Source organism: Palaemon carinicauda, chromosome 35 (genome assembly GCF_036898095.1).
Source record: "Palaemon carinicauda isolate YSFRI2023 chromosome 35, ASM3689809v2, whole genome shotgun sequence".
Lineage (NCBI taxonomy): Eukaryota > Metazoa > Arthropoda > Malacostraca > Decapoda > Palaemonidae > Palaemon > Palaemon carinicauda.
Genome location: NC_090759.1, coordinates 55,957,000 through 55,976,999, shown reverse-complemented (window position 1 = coordinate 55,976,999; position 20,000 = coordinate 55,957,000). Strand labels below are relative to the sequence as shown.

Here is a 20,000-nt window from a genome sequence, read left to right as displayed (position 1 = left end):
TATGTGTGCTTGATTATGCAGTTGGCCTTTGAATAATACAATTTTTATGTATGCAGATTTAAAACAAGTGGTTGGAAAAATATTCTTAAAATTCCACAAAATTTAGTTTTGCTTTTTCATAATGTAAATATAATACCTGTATATGAAAGCACTTTTGCAGCCAGTGTTCCCTTTGAGTGCCAGCCCTTCACCAAAATATTTGGCACTTGAATCCAAGGCCGTTTTTATACTTTTTTTTTTTTAACTCAGCAACTTTTTAACTTTTGTAATAGCATTATTAAGTAAATTTCCTTTCCCATGATACATAATGTTGCAGAGTACATATTTTGTAAAAATTTTTGTACTGTACAAGTAAATAACAAAAGAGAGAAAAACCTAGTACAGTAATAATTCTATGTAAAATACGGTATGTCCAATGGTACTCAAAGAGATTATATTACCTTAATACTAATTACATAATTATAGTCATATCTTGAAACTTCAGCAGTGACATATTGTGCTCTTTATCGAAAATACAGTAAAGTTACAATCATTGTTGTGTAATATTGAAAGAAAGAATTGGTACCACTCTTATAAGAATCCAGATCAATTTTCAATAAGAAAAGTATGCTATCCTTGTAGGAAACTTTTTATCAGCCTTTTATGTTATAATTAACATTAATTATCTTAATGCATACTATGTACATGAGGATAGACTTCAAGCATGTGTATGTAATCAAATGCCCTGTGCAAGGTATTATGCCATTTTATATATGGTGATTTGATTCTGACATTTTTGGCTTCACACAGTTCTTTTGAACCAAATCTCTTAAGTCAAGGGCCAGCTGTATTAATGTTTTCATTAACACTTATTAACACAGTTTATCTTGTTTTTACATAAACCTCTATTGATATTCTTTGAGACTTCTGTGATATAACTGTTTAGGGGTATATTTCATTCATTGTTATATCAGCAGTTGCTTTGTTATTTTCCATAGAAGGTAGAACCTCTTTTTATAGGTATCAAAAAGTTAGTTGCTTCTACATCTGTGAAGGAAAAATGTACTGTTTTACTTACATTCATGTTTATATGGGCAGATATACGAGCTGGCTCAAGAGACTATTGTGCTATTACTGGAATTCAATCCAGATTCAGGAGCTGTCTTAGACTGGGTGGTAGATCGCTGCTATACTGCCACCCCTGAGGTAGCAGATGGTTGTTTCAATGCTCTGGCAACAATTTTCTCAGCAAGGTAAGTTTTAAGATTTTTTTATTACCACATTTAAGGGTGAATCTGTTTAGTACAGTACTATATTTATGATAATGTTAACATAATTTTGTTACCTGCTTTTAAAGGGATTATATCTTGTGTAACTCATAAAAGAATTCTTGAAAACTTTTCAGAAAGAACTTGGGACTGAACATACATAGATATCGATGTAAGGTCGTGTAAAACGATGTAATATCTATTTTTATATTTGCATTTAATATTAAAGGATAAGCAATGTAAAGTCAAAACTGGTGTATGCTGAGCTAATGTGTAGATGGTATTACTTGTACTATATGTGGGCAATAAATGTCACACATTAGCTCCACTTGTTTTGATGTCATTGCTATATAAATCAGTAAAATTTATCTTCAGAATTCTTTTCAGCACTGATTATATCTTGTTTTAATTTTATTTTAATGCTTGATAATTTTCTTTACCCAAAGGGAATATCCTTGTGACCATTACACAGCTATAATGAATGTAACGTTACTTCACACTGGCTGTCCACGTGCCAATATCCATGAGACTGCTCTTCAGCTTCTGCAGGTGCTAGATAAACGGTTCTTCGGAGCTGTTACTCCCTTAGTTGGCGATGCAGAAGGTAGATTTGTAATGTTATATTTTATGCTTTAAATTATGAATGACTTAATGTTAATCATACATACATACATACATATACCAAGGCACTTCCTCCAATTTTGGGGGGTAGCCGACATCAACAATGAAACAAAACAAAAAAGGGGACCTCTACTCTCTACGTTCCTCCAGCCTAACAAGGGACTCAACCGAGTTCAGCTGGTACTGCTAGGGTGCCACAGCCCACCCTCCCACATTATCCACCACAGATGAAGCTTCATAATGCTGAATCCCCTACTGCTGCTACCTCCGCTGTCATCTAAGGCATCGGAGGCAGCAGCAGGGCCTACCGGAACTGCGTCACAATCGCTCGCCATTCATTCCTATTTCTAGCACGCTCTCTTGCCTCTCTCACATCTATCCTCCTATCACCCAGAGCTTTCTTCACTCCATCCATCTACCCAAACCTTGGCCTTCCTCTTGTACTTCTCCCATCAACTCTTGCATTCATCTCCTTCTTTAGCAGACAGCCATTTTCCATTCTCTCAACATGGCCAAACCACCTCAACACATTCATATCCACTCTAGCTGCTAACTCATTTCTTACACCCGTTCTCACTCTCACCACTTCGTTCCTAACCCTATCTACTTGAGATACACCAGCCATACTCCTTAGACACTTCATCTCAAACACATTCAATTTCTGTCTCTCCGTCACTTTCATTCCCCACAACTCCGATCCATACATCATAGTTGGTACAATCACTTTCTCATATAGAACTCTTTTTACATTCATGCCCAACCCTCTATTTTTTACTACTCCTTTAACTGCCCCCAACACTTTGCAACCTTCATTCTTAGAATGGAAACATGATTTTTATGAACTGTTTTACTGAAAGCTGTTTACTACATTTGAATTGGTAGTTTTCATTATTTTGGAATAGAATAAGTAAAAATTGTGTTCTTTAACACGTTGACTGCGATTGGCAATGCTGTGAAACGGCCCAATGGGCGTTCTCTTTAACCCCAATTAAAATCAGTAACCAGCTAGCTATTGACGTGAGAATTGTTATGGTGTATCCGTAAGGTAATCCGAGTGCTCAGCCAGTGTAAAAAGCGTGACTTTATCTGGTACACTTCGCCTGACATAACAAAAGTCTTCATTACAGGCGTTGTGTACCTAATATGGACATAATAGATGTGTTCATATATGGCTCAAGTCGCCCAGAACGATTAGAGATAGTTTTGCTGGCGTTGTGTGCCGAATATGGTCACACTTTGGATGTTCAGTTATGGTGCATATCGCTCAAACTGATCTAGGGAATTACCGTATGCAACATGTACCAGACGTGGCTCATACTCAGTGTGACTAAAAGGCACACATCGCCCTGGATGATTGCATGCGTTACTACGCACATGTATGTACATGCACACACACATATAACACCTTTGTATGTTTTCATATGTGCACATAAAATTTGTAGTACACACGTGTGTATATAGGAATATATATAAACATACACTTGAATATAATACATATAAGATATACATACATATTACAGACACACACATTAGGAAACATATATACAGGCTGTATTTTTGGCAATATAAATTTATATTTTGCATAGATGAAAGTATTTACATACAAGTAAATTATCTAAGTCTTCTTCAGTTATTCATATATATCTGTCCATCTGTATACAGTAGCCCATCTTTTTGTACCTGTCTATCCATGTCTATACATACATATATTCACACTTATGCGAGAGAGGAATAAAATATGGAAAAGAACTCTTCCTTATGTCTGTATAAGAGAATATATTATAATATAAAATATTAGAAAATAAGATAAAGGAAGTAACAGAAAAAGGAATGACACATACACACACAAAATGGGTAGTTTATATATATATATATATATATATATATATATATATATATATATATATATAAATATATATATATATATATATATATATATATATATATATATATATATATATATATATATATACTGTGTATATATATATATATATATATATATATATATATATATATATATATATATACACACAGTATATACACTTGCATATACAGACTGATGTACAAATTACCCATTGTCCCAATATGATGAAAAATTAACATCCCAGAGAATATTTGAATTCTTACCTTCCTTTTAGTACCATATGTATATATATATATATATATATATATATATATATATATATATATATATATATATATGTATGTATGTATGTATGTATGTATGTATGTATGTATGTATGTAAGTATTACTTTCTCTGTCATTTCTACTTATTCCTTTATATTATATTATATATAAATATATATATATATATATATATATATATATATATATATATATATATATATATATATATATATATATATATATGCAAAAGCGTACATATGCATACATAAAACATTCCCTGACTGAAGCTACTGGCCCCAAAGCCAAGACAAGAAGGCTTTGTCATTCCTGTTATGAGATACTGTCACAAAATAAAGGAAGTTCTCGTAGCTCGAAAGAAACCACGAAGAGTAAACACATAATGTGAGAATTGTGAGGGTAAACCTTTCCTTTGTCTCAGTTGTTTCAACTTGAAACATTGTTTCAAGAATGTAAATTTGTTTATTTTATTGGTTTTTCTTATGTAAAAGCAAAACAGAAAAAAAGATTTAATTTTATACTTGTACTCTAAATACTACACGATTTCCTTCATCATACATGGATATTTTTTCACCAAGAAAAGGGCACTATTTTTTTCAGAAGTAAAATGTTTACCAAACTGATTTATTTTTCTATTAAATTTATATAAATATAATCTAGGGTTAAAAGGATAGCATTTTATTGATCTAATGATAATATTTTCTATTTCTTTTTACTAAAAGAAAGAAAGAATTAAAAAAAAAAATATGCCCCTTTTGCCAGCATGTGAAGATTATTTTCAGTAATAAATTAAGTGTTTAGTTTATGTTCTAGTTTATTTTAATTAATTTCCAATATATTACAATAATATTTTGGTAAAAAAAGCCCATTTTGTTAAATTTGGGTACTTGAAAAAAATATATAATTCTTAGCATGTGTACCACATAGGGTACACATCGCTCAATCAGAGAGTCCCCTGTGAACCATATGTGGAGCACATCGCAGTCAACGTGTTAATTTATCATATTAAATTTTTTATTACTCTAAAATCATCCAATAATTGATGTGGAAAGATTTAGTTTTTATAACATGGAACATTTTTATTGCAACCCATTAATCAATTGATCCACATTTGTGACCACAATTTGACCTCAGTGTGACTGATGTGTTTATAATGAACATATTTAGTTTTCAATTCTAATTCTATTAGTAGGTTGTTTGAATGAATTATTAAATTCTATATTATGAATAGTTATGCTCTTGCGGCTAAAAAAAACTACCCTATATAGCTATTTAACACTAGTAGGTCCTAGAATATTGTTAACAGCATTTATAAAAGTAGGCAGATTCACATTTTAGTATCACATCATTAACATCACATCACGTCAAAGTACAGTGGTACCTCTACATACGAATTTAATCCGTTCCACAACTGACTTCGGATGTAGAAAATGTTCGGATGTCGAAACGAATTTTCCCATAAGAATACATTGAAATAGGATTAATCCCTGGTTGAGCCCAAAAACCTATGATAACTCCTTAATAAATTACTACACATAATTACCCATGAGAATAATGCACACTAAATTAGATAATAGACATGTAAAAAAGAATAATTATCAAAAAATGATAAATAAGAAACTGGTTTTTAGCGTCACTTTACCTTAGAAACTCCAGCGCAGGTGTTGTTGGTCTTGCTATGCAGAGAGGAGACGGACGGGCGGCGAGGAGGTAGAGAGGTTAACTACGATAAATGTACACCACCGTAACTTATTCTAACTTACACTAAGTGAACTTTTAACATAACTTAGCTTATTTTTTTTTTTTATTTTTATATTTTAGATTTTTTTTTACATTTTCTCTTTTTCTCTTTGAAGATTAATTTTAATCACTTTCACTCTCTCCACTTAGAATTGATTGAATTTCTTTCGCTTCACTCTTTGCCGTTTTCTTTGAACCACTTCCATCCTCTTCATCACGAGTTCGCTTCGTAGTTTTTTTAAAGAAACTATTGATAGATAGTTGCTTGGTACGGCCTTTCAGAATGTTTCGAAAGTGAGTTAGGCAAACATCATCGAACTGCGCAACTACACGACAAACCTGCAATTTTTTTGGGTGGTATTTGTCGATGAAGTCGACCACGTCTTGATATTTTCCTAACACCTCTTTTATTTGCGCCGAACCTAACACATGTTCTACCTCCTCGATCCCTTCCTCGTCATCACTCATGTGCTCAGACATAGTATGGAGTTCCTTGAGCTCTTCTGTGGTAAGTTCGTCGTGATGTTCGGTGACGAGTTCCGTGATGTCATCTGCGTCGACCTCCAGACCCATGGACTTGCCAAGGGAGACGATTTCCTCTACGTCTAACGCTGCACCCACCACGGGATCAGGTTCGGGGTCAAAACCTTCGAAATCTCGGGGAGAAACTGCATCAGGCCACAGCTTCTTCCAGGCAGAATTGAGGGTCCGTCGAGTTAATCCCACCCAAGCCTGATCTATGATCTTCAAGCAGTGCACGATGTTGAAGTGGCTTTTCCAAAATTCACGCAAAGTTAAGTTTGTGCTTTGCGTGACATTAAAGCACTGCTTGAATAGGTGCTTGGTGTAGAGCTGCTTGAAATTCGAGATGACTTGCTGGTTCATGGGCTGGAGGATAGAGGTGGTATTCGGTGGAAGATACAGCACCTTTATGAACTTAAATTCATCGAAGATATCATCTTCAAGTCTGGGAGGGTGAGCGGGTGCATTGTCAAGGCATAGCAGGCACTTTAAAGGCAATTTCTGCTCATGAAGATACTTCTTCACAGAAGGGCCGAAAACTTGGTTAACCCATTGCACAAAGAACTGCCTAGTGACCCAGGCCTTCGAGTTGGATCGCCAGAAAACATGAAGCTGGTCCTTAACCACGTTGTGTGCCTTAAAGGCCCTAGGGTTCTCAGAATGGTAAACCAGTAAGGGCTTGACTTTAAAGTTCCCGCTAGCATTAGCACATAGGGCAAGAGTCAACCAATCCTTCATTGGCTTATGCCCAGGCAATTTCTTCTCTTCGGCGGTGATGTAGGTTCGAGTGGGCATCTTCTTCCAAAACAGCCCGGTTTCATCACAATTAAACACTTGCTGCTCTACGTAGCCGCCTTCCAGCACGATCCTTTCAAAGTTCTTGACAAAGTCAGCTGCAGCCTTTGTGTCCGCACTAGCAGCCTCTCCGTGGCGAACAACTGAATGAATCCCGGACCGTTTCTTAAATTTCTCAAACCAGCCACGAGATGCCTTGAAATCGTCTGAGGAAGGTTCGGTTGAACTCTCCCCAGCATCACCCCCAGGGCTCTCATCCTTCAAGTCCGTGAAGATGGCGTGCGCCTTCTCGCAGATGATGGTTTCGGTGATGGTGTCGCCAACAATCTCTCTGTCCTTGATCCAGATTAGCAGAAGTCGTTCCATCTCTTCTATGATAGGGCTACGGCGTTTTGAAATAATGGTGATCCCCTGAAAATGTTTCACTGCTTTAATGGCTTCCTTCTGTTTCAGGATTGTCGAGATCGTCGACATATTACGGCCATATTGTTTAGCAAGTTCACTCACGCTGACGCCACGCTCATGTTTTTCAATAATTTCTTGCTTTACGTCTAAAGAAAGCATTTCCTTTTTCCTTTTCTCACCACTACCACTACCACAACTAAGCCTTTTAGGACCCATACTTTACGTTAATTACCGTAAAAGGATGCACGTAAAAAATCACGATTAAAACAGTACAATAATAGCAGAACGCACAGGGCACAACCGCAAGAAGCCGACGAGAACAGATGACTGACCCAAGCCACGCTAATTGAGGGTCCCTCTGAGGTCGAAGTGCTGCCTTCTATCGGCGGAAATAAAAAAACACATCCGGCGCTATGAGTACCAACTACGCGTACGGGTATTGTTTACTTCGGGTGTCGAAAAAAAATTCGGGTGTAGAGTAGGAACGTGTTCGAATTGTACTTTGCGTGTCGAAAAATTCGGATATAACCGGTACGACGAAAATTGCTTACTTCGTGTGTCGAAATAAAATTCGGGTGTAGAGTAAAAAATTTGCTCGAATTTTACTTCGGATGTTGAAAAATTTGGATGTAGATACGTTCGGATGTAGAGGTTCCACTATATGTGGAAATTTCTTGCATGTAATCATATAGATTTATTCACACCATCATGTTATGTTACCATCAAGTGCACAGCATCCAGGGTCACTTCATGACGCATTTTCTTGGAAAGAACATTCTAACATGACAGTGCATATGTTTGATACTCACCTATAGCACATAGACCATTTTTCTTCTAGTGAAATACCCTCCAGAAAATAGTGTTCTTTTTGAGAAAGTCTCCCTCTACTTTGTTTAGCAGATGCTGTAATTGAATTACATTATATTCTAAAATCCTAAAATAAATTAACTTCCACCTCTTTGTAAAGAGTCCAGTATTTACCTACATCTCTTCTTTTCCTCAATGCTTTATGTACCCATAATCACTTGTATTTAGGGTTTGACTCACTCACTTCATCTAAAAGAAGTACAATTAATGCAAGTTTCTTAATGCCATGTTTCAGTGATGTGATGGTATAAGTCAACAACATTCTTTGATTACCATCAATTCTATCTAGTTTAGTCATGCAAAAGTATTATGCAACACTTGCTAGTTACTAGCCCATTTAAAATGTACAATATAAACTGAATGATTTTCAGTCTTATATATAATTAAAAAAATGTTTAGCAATCGAATACAGTATTGTTCACCAAACTAACAAACCTTCCATTATTTATGTATAGATATATCTTTCGGCAAAGCTGGAAGGTAGTCAATTAGACTTTTTGGTGCGAGGTGGCAACTCTACAAAGAGCCTGGTAGGGGGTGGCTAGTGGTACCAGCCACCTGTATATATACTCATGGAGTGGTGAAACTAGTCACTTTTTCTCTTTGGCTTCGAGAGAGAGGTTTTCTTCTCTCTCTCCTCCTCAGGTTGCCATAGACATTGATGAACATTGTTGTTCTAGCTCATTTTATGCTGATTTTCTTGTTCGGTGTAATTTTGCTAATTTATTGATGATCCCATGCAATCATGCCCTGGTCGTGAGGGTCGTTCTTGCAGGCTTCATGTCGTCCGTGGAGTTGTGACGAGTGTAGGGAGTGGTCTGCCTCCTAGTGAAAGAAGTTTGGGTGATGCAGGAAGAAGATGGCTAGGGGCAGTTGCTCTCTCTCAGAGTCTAACTCGGAGGCAAAGCAATCGCAAATTTTCTCTTCTTTGCACTCTCCTCCACCTCTTTCCGAAGCTCTTCCTCGACCGTCTTTCTCCGGGGAACGACAGAGTAGGAGCGCAATCCCTTTAACTCTTGGATGGGCAATCTCACGGAGTTGGCGGTGTTGTTGCTTCCCCTAGACAAACAACTTCTTCTGTTACCCAATAAGTCCTGCCTGCAAAGAAAAAGTAATTAGTTTCACCACTCAGTGATTTTATATACAGGTGGCTGGTACCACTAGCTACCCCCTACCCAGGCCTGGGTAGGGTTGCCACCTCGTGCCAAAAAGTCTAATTGACTACCTTCCAGCTTTGCTGAAAGATAGATCCATATACAGTATAAATAATTCCAGGTTTATATTAGTCAGGGAAAAATACAAATTATCTATGAATTTGTCATATTCTATATGCTTCTAAACCTTCAATAATATAGAAGGTATTAAACTGTGATGTTACTTTTGCACTAAGAAGCTGTGACGGTGGGAAAATTATCTGTCCTTCAGTAAAGAGATTAAAAGGTCACCATTATTGATTTGTATAAATATTTAATCCAGTTAATTCTCCTCTTTTCATTAGACATGGGATGCTTTTTATGATGATCTGTACTTCTGTAATGATCAAGGCCACACAAATGTGGTTTTCATTTTGCTCTTTCTGTCCTTTTTTGATGACATTTTGACTGGGTTTTCATTCTAAATTTTCATGTCAAGTTAATATTTTCATATATGGAACATAGTAAGTTTGCTACACCACAAATCCATCACTAATATATCTTGTACATATGTATATGATCTTCAGATATTCCAGAAACTGTAGTCTCTTGTCTAACAGACTGGAAAAAGTCTTTTATGTTCATGTTACTTTACAGAGCACAGAGAATCTTCCACACTTGATGTACTGTTGTCTTCAACATACTCCCGTTCTCAACTCTACCTCTCAAAGCAGCTGGCGCTTCTGCATCCGGAGTTGACGATGCCAATGTTTTCTGGTAAGTTGCTCATATTGTATGGCCACAATATTTTATGCATCTAGCCGTGTATTAGGTTTTAAGATTTTACAGTTAGTGATGTGGATTTATTAAAGATCTTAACAGGGAAACTTTGAAAAAGGTTCATCAAAAGTTGTACACAGGAATGCATGAATTTTACATTTTACTTACAAAAATTTTATATTCATATGCTAAGTGGAGAACCTGCTTCGCTGGTTATAGCGTACAATACCGTATATTTTCTATTTCTATGGCAATGTTTGTTTGAAGGTTAGTAAATTTTTTATTCTTAGTACAGTAGTAGATGAATCATTCAAAGTCAAAGTCATCATATCGACAAGCAAGAATCTATTTTTAAGAATTCTGGCAATCTTGTTTTATTTCAACTTTCAATGGACATGATTCATTGATAACCACTGTCAAAAACTTTTTTGTATATGGTGAAAATGTAGTAAAGAGGACATTTTGCATTTAAATTTTGCTAGGTATACTGATCTGCACTAATTATTTATCAGGTTCTTATTATTCTAACTCTGTGCTCTGGTTAGACTACTGTATTTTATGATTACTATGCAATAAACTTTGCTTGAGAGGAGTAACTATGAAGGCAAAAGATTTAAGTTCATAAAAAGTGAAGGTTTGTATTGCATCTGAAATATCTATGTACCTAATATTTACTTCCAGAAATTAGCTGTCGCTTGCAAACGGCAAGATGTTCTGTGCGTCAACTGCTACTCCATTATTTGCTTCCGTGGCTGTATAACATGGAATTGGTGGATCCAAGTACACCACCATCAACATCTAATACAGCACCTTATTGTCAGGTAAGGTTTAGGAAGCAATTTACTGTACTGTACTTCGGTTCAGGTGATTCCCAGCTATTGGTTTTTCACCAAAGCCTTGTTTTTCTTAGAATAGAATATGAAATATTTTCTGAATGTTTCATATACTTTTAAGAATGTTTAGTGTTTGATAATTTTTACACATTTACACATTTTACACATTTTAACTACATTATTAACTAATTATTATTAATTAATCAATGTACAATTCTCCAAGGGTTCACTACTAATGTTTATATGACCTTTTTTTTTGATGTGCTAGTATGGTTGGCTAAAGTAGAGTTTTTCCAAATATTTTTCCTATTTTTGTTTTGATAATTTCTTTTTAAATATTTGAATATCAGATAATAAAGCAGGGGTTATGTTTTTCTATTTGTCTGTCTGTGTTTATAGTTATTTTTGGTATTAGAATGGTAATTTGTTTTCAAAAGTAGGAAATATAAAATATTCAGGTAGTAGTAGGTGTAAAAGTAACATGACAAAAGCCAGTGGTGATGACTAAAAAATTAGAATTGTGAATATAAATGGAAACCTGGACCCATTTGGAAAAAGGGTGAAATTAGTACTGTACAGTATAGAGAACTCATGACATCTCAAACAGTGTAAAGGGAAACCCAGTGTAAAAGCATACAGTATAACTTTCATGAGAGTTGCTTTACTTTCTTTTAGCTAGATTTATGATATTTAATATATGGATACATTTGCTCACATTTTTTTCATAAACTGTAATATGATGTATACTTTGCAGTATTATTGTGAAAATGGTCGAAATTCTGGCCTGAGGCGTGAAGGGTGGGGCTCTGCTGAAGCCACAGAGATGGTGCTAAATAACCTCTTCTATATAACGGCCAAGGTAAGATCATATAATGACCTTTATTACAGATTTAAAAGTTTTGCTTAGTGATTAATTTTTACTTTACAAAATAGAATATTCCAATATTTAGTAATTATAAAAAACAGGTCTTCTATGGTTGCTTTTTCAACATTTCAGTTTGGCGATGATCATCCGAAAGAAGTTGAAGAATTGTGGGCAGCATTGTGCACTTGCTGGCCAAACAACCTCAAAGTTATTATTCGTTATTTATTTATCATAACTGGAATGGCTGCCGCCGAGTTGCTTGCATATGTAAGTACCTGTTTGTTGCTGCTGAAGACTGAGAATTTGTTGAAGCTTTAGTTTTGAATTATTGTTGTAAAAACATATTGTAGTTCTGTATATAATTATAGGGCAGCCTTCTTTTTGTAAGTGATTTATAAAACTTGTTTCTTGTGGTAGTACATCATAGTACATTTTTAATGTAGTTCCTTTCTAGATATGCCTTATCAGAGCCTTTAAAGCATCATTTGCAGCATGTGTCTATGCCATTAGTGTAAATTTAATCTACAGAACTGGCTTCCTTGATTGAGAGACAGAAACACTGCCATGTTCTTACAACTCTTATTTGTTTAATAGTTGTTGATTTTGGTGAGTTTAGGAAACTTATTTCCCATGTGATTCTTAGTCATCAATGTTGATAAAATTATTGAGTCCTATACTTAAGACCCCATACAGGGATATTGTCTGTATTATAAGTAGACAATATCTAAAGGGTTGTGACGACCCTTCGGTCCGGAGTCAAATTTTTTTCTCTCATACTGTCCCCTCATTTCTTTCATCCCTCTATATTTTCTGTCCAATCCCTTATCAAACTTTACTTCTTGCTATCTCTTCCCCTGCCAACTCGCCATGGGCCAGCATGGCAGGGTATGGCCCACTATCTCCCCAAATGAGTTACAACTACAGACAAAATTCGGCCGTTCCTGTTGGGTCAGCGGATTTAAATCAAGGCCCAACCACACAGTCTGATTTGGGTAGGGACTGTGTGCTGTATAAGCGACTATCCAACCCTAAAACAGTGCTTAACATTTATACGTACAATGTAAGAACCCTCTCTGAAGAGATACACCTAAGTAGCCTGGAAACAGATTATGAACATCAAATGATATATTATCGGAATCTCCGAGATGAGAAGACCAGGTGAGAAAATCCAAATGCTTAAAAGTGGACACTTGCTTTACAACAGTGGCAAGGAAAGCAAGCAAAATGGTGTTGGATTTCTCATAAACAAAAACTTACACAGCAACATTGAGAAGTTCACAGCCACATTGATAGAGTTGCTAGTGTCACTCTTAGAATTTCAAAGCGGTACAGACTAACTATCATGCTGGTATATGCTCCCACATCATTGTCATCCCAAGAGGAACTGGATAACTTTTATGATGACCTATATACAACTCTAAATAACAACAAAGTCCATTACAACATCATAATGGGGGATTTCAATGCTAAAATTGGAAAAGGGAATGAGGATTGCATTGGCAAATTTGGATATGGGGAGAGAAATGAAAGGGGTGATGACTTGATAAATTTTGCTGTAGCACATAACTTCAAGATCATGAACACATTCTTTCAAAAGAGTGAAAACAAGAGATGGACATGGCGAAGCCCAAACCATGAAACACGTAATGAAATGGACTACATACTGGTAGACAAACATAATATAGTTAAAAATGTTGATGTCCTGAACCAAGTCAATGTAGGTAGTGATCACAGGATGATAAGATGCAAAGTCCAAATCAACACCAAACAAGAAAGGCAAAAACTATTCTTCTTAAGACCAGAACATATCAAAGTACCTAAAGGTCTCAAATCTACATTTCAGATAGAGTTAAAAAACTGCTACAAGATTCTTGAAAATTTTGAAGACCAAAACAGTAATGAAACTGATCTTGAAAACTTGAATAATAACATCATTATCCCCCTGAAAGAAGTAGCAAAGAAGTTCCAGGACACAAAACCTTCTGACAACAGCAAATTCTTGGAAGACACAAAGAGCCTCATGAAAAAACGGATAAATCAAAAGCCCCCATCAACAGTGCGGGAGAAAATTGAAGCAGCAGAACTAAACAAAACTATACAGAAAAAGTAACGAGAAGACCTTCGCAACAGAACGACAAAAATAATTGAAGATGTCATCAAACAAGGCAGAGGGTTTAAAACAGCAAAAAGAAAACTCGGCCAAGGGAAGCTGCCATTCACTGGGGTGCTAGAAGAAGACGGATCCCTTACAACCAACCGTGATGGAATAGCTAAGCGAGCAAGAGAGTACTACCAAAAGCTTTACTCCTCAGAAAGACCTCATTACCATCTTCGGGAAAGAGCAAATCAACACCTATCTCATCACTTTCCAGAGATCACAGCAGGCGAGGTGTGACTAGCTGTCAAGCAAAGGACGAAGGGGAAAACACCGGGACCAGATAACATCACGTTAGACCTAATAGCAGATGCTGATGAGCCAATCCACGTCAGACTGGTGCGACTATTCAATGAATGTCTGAAAAAGAGCAAAACGTCAGAAGAGTGGAATAAAGCTATCCTCATTCTACTCTACAAAAAAGGCGACCCCAGGGACATGAACAACCAACGGCCAATCAGCCTCCTTAATGTTATTTATAAAATTTTCACCAAAGTTATCACCAACCGAATTGTAGGAAAGCTTGATGAAAATCAGCCAAGGGAACAAGCGGGCTTTAGAAGAGGCTACTCAACAATTGACCATCTACAAACAGTAAACCAAATCATTGAGGAAATGAATGAATATAAGATACCACTAATAGTAGCACATGTAGATTACACCAAAGCATTTGACTCTGTTGAAACTGAGGTGGTCATGTCAGCGCTGGAAGAACAGGGAGTTGACTCGGTTTACATTAATGTACTCTGTCACATCTGTGACCATGCAACATCATTTATTCGCCTCCACAAGGACTGTGAACCATTCCGACTCAAGAGAGGAGTTAGACAAGGTGACATTAGCTCACCCAAACTGTTTACTGCCTGCATGGAGAGAGCTTTCTGACAACTCAACTGGCAAGAAAAAGGAATAAAAATAGATGGAGAATATCTAAGTCACCTAAGATTTGCTGGTGACATCATTATCATTGCTCACACCAAAGAAGAGCTTCAACATATGCTCACCGAGTTAAATGAAGCAAGCAAATCAATTGGCCTCTACATGAACTTCCAAAAGACCAAAGTCATGAGCAATAAATATACAGAAAATGCAGACGACATACTTGAAATTGAAAACCAACAAATTGAGGAAGTGGACCACTACATTTACCTAGGACAACGAATCTCTCTACATGACGCCTGTAAAGAGAGCGAAATAAAAAGAAGAATAACCCTCGGTTGGCAAGCGTTTGGAAGAGCCAGTACAGTGTTAAAAAATAAGAAGATTCCTATCATCTTAAAAAGGAAAGTCTATGATCAGTGTATCCTCCCGACTGTCACCTATGGGGCCGAAACTTGGAATCTAACAAAAAAGCTTTCCCTTAAATTACGAACAATGCAGAGGGCACATGAGAGAATTATGCTAAATCTAACATGGAAGGATAGAAAAACAGCTGAATGGATACATCAAAAAACTAAAGTAATGGATATCCTTGAAACCATTAGCAAGCTCAAATGGAACTGCGCGGGGCGCATTGCCAAGATGACAGACAACAGATGGACATCATGAACAACCTTCTGGACACCCCGAGGATACACAAGAAACCGAGGAAGACAAAAAACCCGCTGGCGAGATGACTTAGACCAACATAAGCAACAGTGGCACAAAATAGCTTGGGATAGAAGTCTGTGGAGGAACCTGGGGAAGGCCTACATCCAACAAAGGACTTTTGAAGGCTGAAATGAATGAATACTTAAGAACTTTCCTCTTGAGATATTTGAAAGCCAAGAACCAGTGAGAAATAAATTAAGATTTATTCAAGCAAGTGCAAAATTAAATACAATTCAATTAACTCCTTTTTAAAACCTTTTATATAACATTAATAACTGTAAAGATTTATAATACACATGTAAGCGAGCTCCCTAGCAGTAGAGTAGTGTATGTTGTGTGGGTTATAGTAAACTGGATGCCTAGGCTAATTATGTTAGGGGTGAAAACTTTTAAACTTTTATAAGAATCTACATTTGGAATGCATCTTGTTCACATATACAGGGGATTAACTATACAGTACTGTATAGCATAACAGTCAGATACCATAATCTTCAGTTTACTAATGGTAGTCTATCATTTACTTTTGACCTTATTAGTTCCTTTATACAGCAGAGTTGGACGCTCAAGGCAACTTTCTCCATTTATTTCTATTCCTTGCATCATCTTCCGCAAGTCTCGCCTGAACCATTGCCCTCCTCACCTCATACATTCATCTGAAGTCAGCAATGGTAGTCTTTGGACAACTGTAAAGGCAAAATTAGGTTATAGCTCTGACTGGGCCAGTAGTTATTGAGTTGGTTGAAATTTTAGCATTCGCTGTCAAGGAGTCCCAAGAACTGATATAGTTCTATTCAAGATGCACTTATCAGGCACAGAGACTCAGTGTCTTGGCTAGGTTTGATTTTAGCCCATGGCAGCCTTTGGATTCACTGTAATTTCATCGTGGTAATTTCGTTGCAGTAATTTCATCACAGAGCAATTGCATATTGAAGAATTTTAGTGCAAAGTAATTACGTTGCAATGCATTACATCGCAAGGTAATTTCATCAGAAGTAAATACATCACATAACTATATATACGCAGAAAAATTTAAAGATATTCAGGAGTAACACATTGCACTTCAGTTTATTCAAATACTAATATGTGCAAACTAGTAAATTGTAATAAAGAAACATAGATAAAAAATTAAGGAAAATCTAAAATCACACAAAACTTTATACCAGATGAATCATGGCCAATTCCCCTAAATAGTCCAGCAATTCTTGATTTTCCAAATCATTGATAATGCGTTTGATTTTAACTGCACTATCCTTATGTTTTCTTTTACAACGAGGAATGTCTGATCCAGCTACATACTGTTCCAATATTTGAATTACCTTGCGATGTAATGTATGGAACTATTGCCCTGAAATTACCTTGCAATGTAATGAACGGAACTCTTGCTCTGAAATTACCTTGCAATGTAACGTATCACAAAGTAAATACATTGCAATGAAAAGGTCTGATATGTATTTACCATGCAATGTAATTACAGCAATGAAATTACCACAATAAGATTACTGGACACCCAGCCAATTTAATGTCCAGGGAATGTTACAATATTCATCTTTAAAAAGGTACCCATTATTAAGGTAGAAAGGCTGCTCAGAGGAAAGAACTCTTCTATTTTGACATCTTAATTGTTATACTGTATTTAGGATTAGTTCTCAGGACTTGCTAATTGTTTTATCGTAAAGACACCAATCATAGCAATACAGTATTGTGCTGCAGCTGTGACACATCTAAATTTATGATTTACATGATTTGGAAGTGTTTTAAATGTCACAAGTTCTTTTTTTTTATTTTCAGGCGAAGAGGGTTATTGTTTTTGTTGGTCGTGCCAGACCAGAACGCTTAGTGGAGGAGTTAATGGCCGAGATGGGAACAGTCGAGACACTTAATTGTGTAATCGAACGAACAGAAACCCCACCTTTCTTCAGGTAGGGAATATTTTCAGATTAAGTATAAAGCATTTTCTCTTTAAGACCTATTATCTTTGTGCAATTTCTGAATTTTTCCCAGTTTCAAACAACCTGATTCTGATAATTATATTTTTTCAGATTTATCTTATTATGTAATTACTCTTTTCTATTATAATCTATGTTGATAGTCAGTTCGGTGTTATTTTTCTCTTAAGAATTTTTTATTAGAATTAAGAGGTAATTTTATGTTTACATTTTAATCTCTAATAGTTGAATTTTTTTTCTGTCATTTTAACTTTTTTTAGAATTTTGGAATCATGAGTTTTATATGCTTTATTAAAAGTTAATACGGTGCATTTTATAATGTGGCGGGATGTTAAAAAAACAAGCCCCACACCCTGAATCACACTTACTGACAATGGTCTCTACAAAACAAACTTTCCCCTTACGTAATCTACAACCAGACTCTTAGACAAAAAGGACGAAATAAACAAAACATAACCTTACAACTATATTTCTTAAAACTAAAACCATCACTTAAAAATATTCAAATAACCAAAATAATGTCATTCACGAAACCTTAATACTAAAGACAGACAAACAAATCACCAAACCTAAATCTTCAAAAACAAAATATTCAGTAAATATAAGTGTGACCACGGACACCGTCACCAATACTCAAAATAACCCTCACAAACCCGACACCGACACCATTCACAAACTACAAAAAACGCAACTAAAATAATAAATCACAGTATGTGGACACCGTTGTCCATACAAGGCCCCAGAGACCTTCACAGCCCACTGCCACAACTTATTGGCAAACGGTAGTACCCCGAGTCCAACTACCACACTCACTTCCTATATCGGGGTTAATTAATCATAGTCATCATTATCATCATCATCACAATCTTATTCATCAGTGGTCCAGACGGAAATTCCTTCATACGGGCGGGGTCATTATGGCATCATAATCGTTAAGAGCAATCAAATCATAATCGTAGTCCAGGTCGTCAACAAAATAAATCTGAGCAATCGTATCAAGTTCTGTTACAGGCCAAGTCGTCAACAATCAAGTAAACACTCGAGGAAACTCTCTCCCAAAGGAGGAATCACGGCCTGCCAAAATAAAAAAGAAAAACACTTACAAACACTCCTAACTAACTGAACTATCGCACTATAATCAAAGATAAATAATAAATTGTTCCTATCATTCACAATCACGACAAGCAAAGATAAACAAAACTGTACTTACTCAGAAAATTAAAAATCACTTCCTCGCTGGTGAAGAAAAATAATAATTCCAGCGTTCACACAACTGACTCAGGACGCAGTCAATCAAAAAAAGCATTCGCTCCGAAACATTCACCACTGTCGTAACCTAACTAAAAAATGTAAACAAACAATCTCATTCAAACCAACAGTCTTTCTCACCACAAACGATCGTTAACCTAACTACTTTCGCTCGCTAACACAATATCTCTCTCTCTCTCTCTCTCTCTCTCTCTCTCTCTCTCTCTCTCTCTCTCTCTCTCTCTCTCTCTCTCTCTCTCTCTCTCTCTCTCTCTCTCTCACAGGATTTGGCAAAAACAAAAAATAAAAATAAAGCAAAAATAAATCCTCCACAATGAAATATAGATACTAAGCACAGTGCAGGTTTAGTATATTTCAAGAACAATAATGGTGCAGTAATATGGTTAGAGATTTAATTGTTATTAAAATAAGAAAAAACATTTTGGATTTCAATAAGATCTTTGGATTATCTAATGCATATTTTGTAAGTGTATAGTTAATGGATGTTAAATTCTTTAGATTTCAGTAATACTTGAAGGAATCAGCTCAAAATCAAATAATTTTATATTAACTATCATTTTGAATATAAACAGGTTGACTTCCATGAGGAAAACTTCCTCTCATGGTGAGGGAGGAGGTGTTGGGAGTGGCGGAGCTCCTCAGGAGCAAGTGCCTTCAGAGAGGGGCACTTTGCACACAAAGCGCCATTCGGGGGACCATCATGACCTACCTAGGGAAAGATACTCTCCCCTGTAAGTATTTTTATAAGGATTCTTTTATAGGGGATTAGCTTGGGATGTTGGTTTAGTAAATTATTGCAATTAAGATTCATATGTGTTATTGATAAGTAAAATATGACCTTTTGTGTATTAACTTTATTAGGACTGAAATATATTGATATGAAACTGATATTAAGCTTGTTATTATGATGGATTATTTTTTTTTTTATGTGACTTTTCTCTGATTGTATTTCCAGAGTATCAAGAGAACAACGTAGTGCTCCAGGGTCACTAAGAAGTGTTTCTAGTGTAGGTTCAGGGGTTTCTAGTGTTATTGCTGTGGAAAGTTCAACAGCAGCTTCTACAGCAGCAACTACAGCCATTCATG

At 36.0% G+C, this 20,000-nt stretch overlaps 1 protein-coding gene across 11 annotated transcripts in view; it reads left to right on the top strand.

Annotated features, from left to right (window-relative positions):
* Positions 1 to 20,000, top strand: part of fry (Protein furry) — a 232,115-nt gene that overhangs the window by 116,429 nt on the left and 95,686 nt on the right. For all 11 annotated transcript variants that reach the window (XM_068359034.1, XM_068359032.1, XM_068359035.1 and 8 more), the window contains 9 exons: positions 1,078 to 1,232; positions 1,694 to 1,851; positions 10,134 to 10,253; positions 10,938 to 11,077; positions 11,844 to 11,948; positions 12,087 to 12,221; positions 17,488 to 17,618; positions 19,487 to 19,645; positions 19,870 to 20,000. The exon at positions 19,870 to 20,000 is cut by the window's right edge and continues 80 nt beyond it. In XM_068359034.1, the coding sequence (XP_068215135.1) occupies positions 1,078 to 1,232; positions 1,694 to 1,851; positions 10,134 to 10,253; positions 10,938 to 11,077; positions 11,844 to 11,948; positions 12,087 to 12,221; positions 17,488 to 17,618; positions 19,487 to 19,645; positions 19,870 to 20,000 (1,234 nt within the window). The remainder of the gene's footprint in view (positions 1 to 1,077; positions 1,233 to 1,693; positions 1,852 to 10,133; positions 10,254 to 10,937; positions 11,078 to 11,843; positions 11,949 to 12,086; positions 12,222 to 17,487; positions 17,619 to 19,486; positions 19,646 to 19,869) is intronic.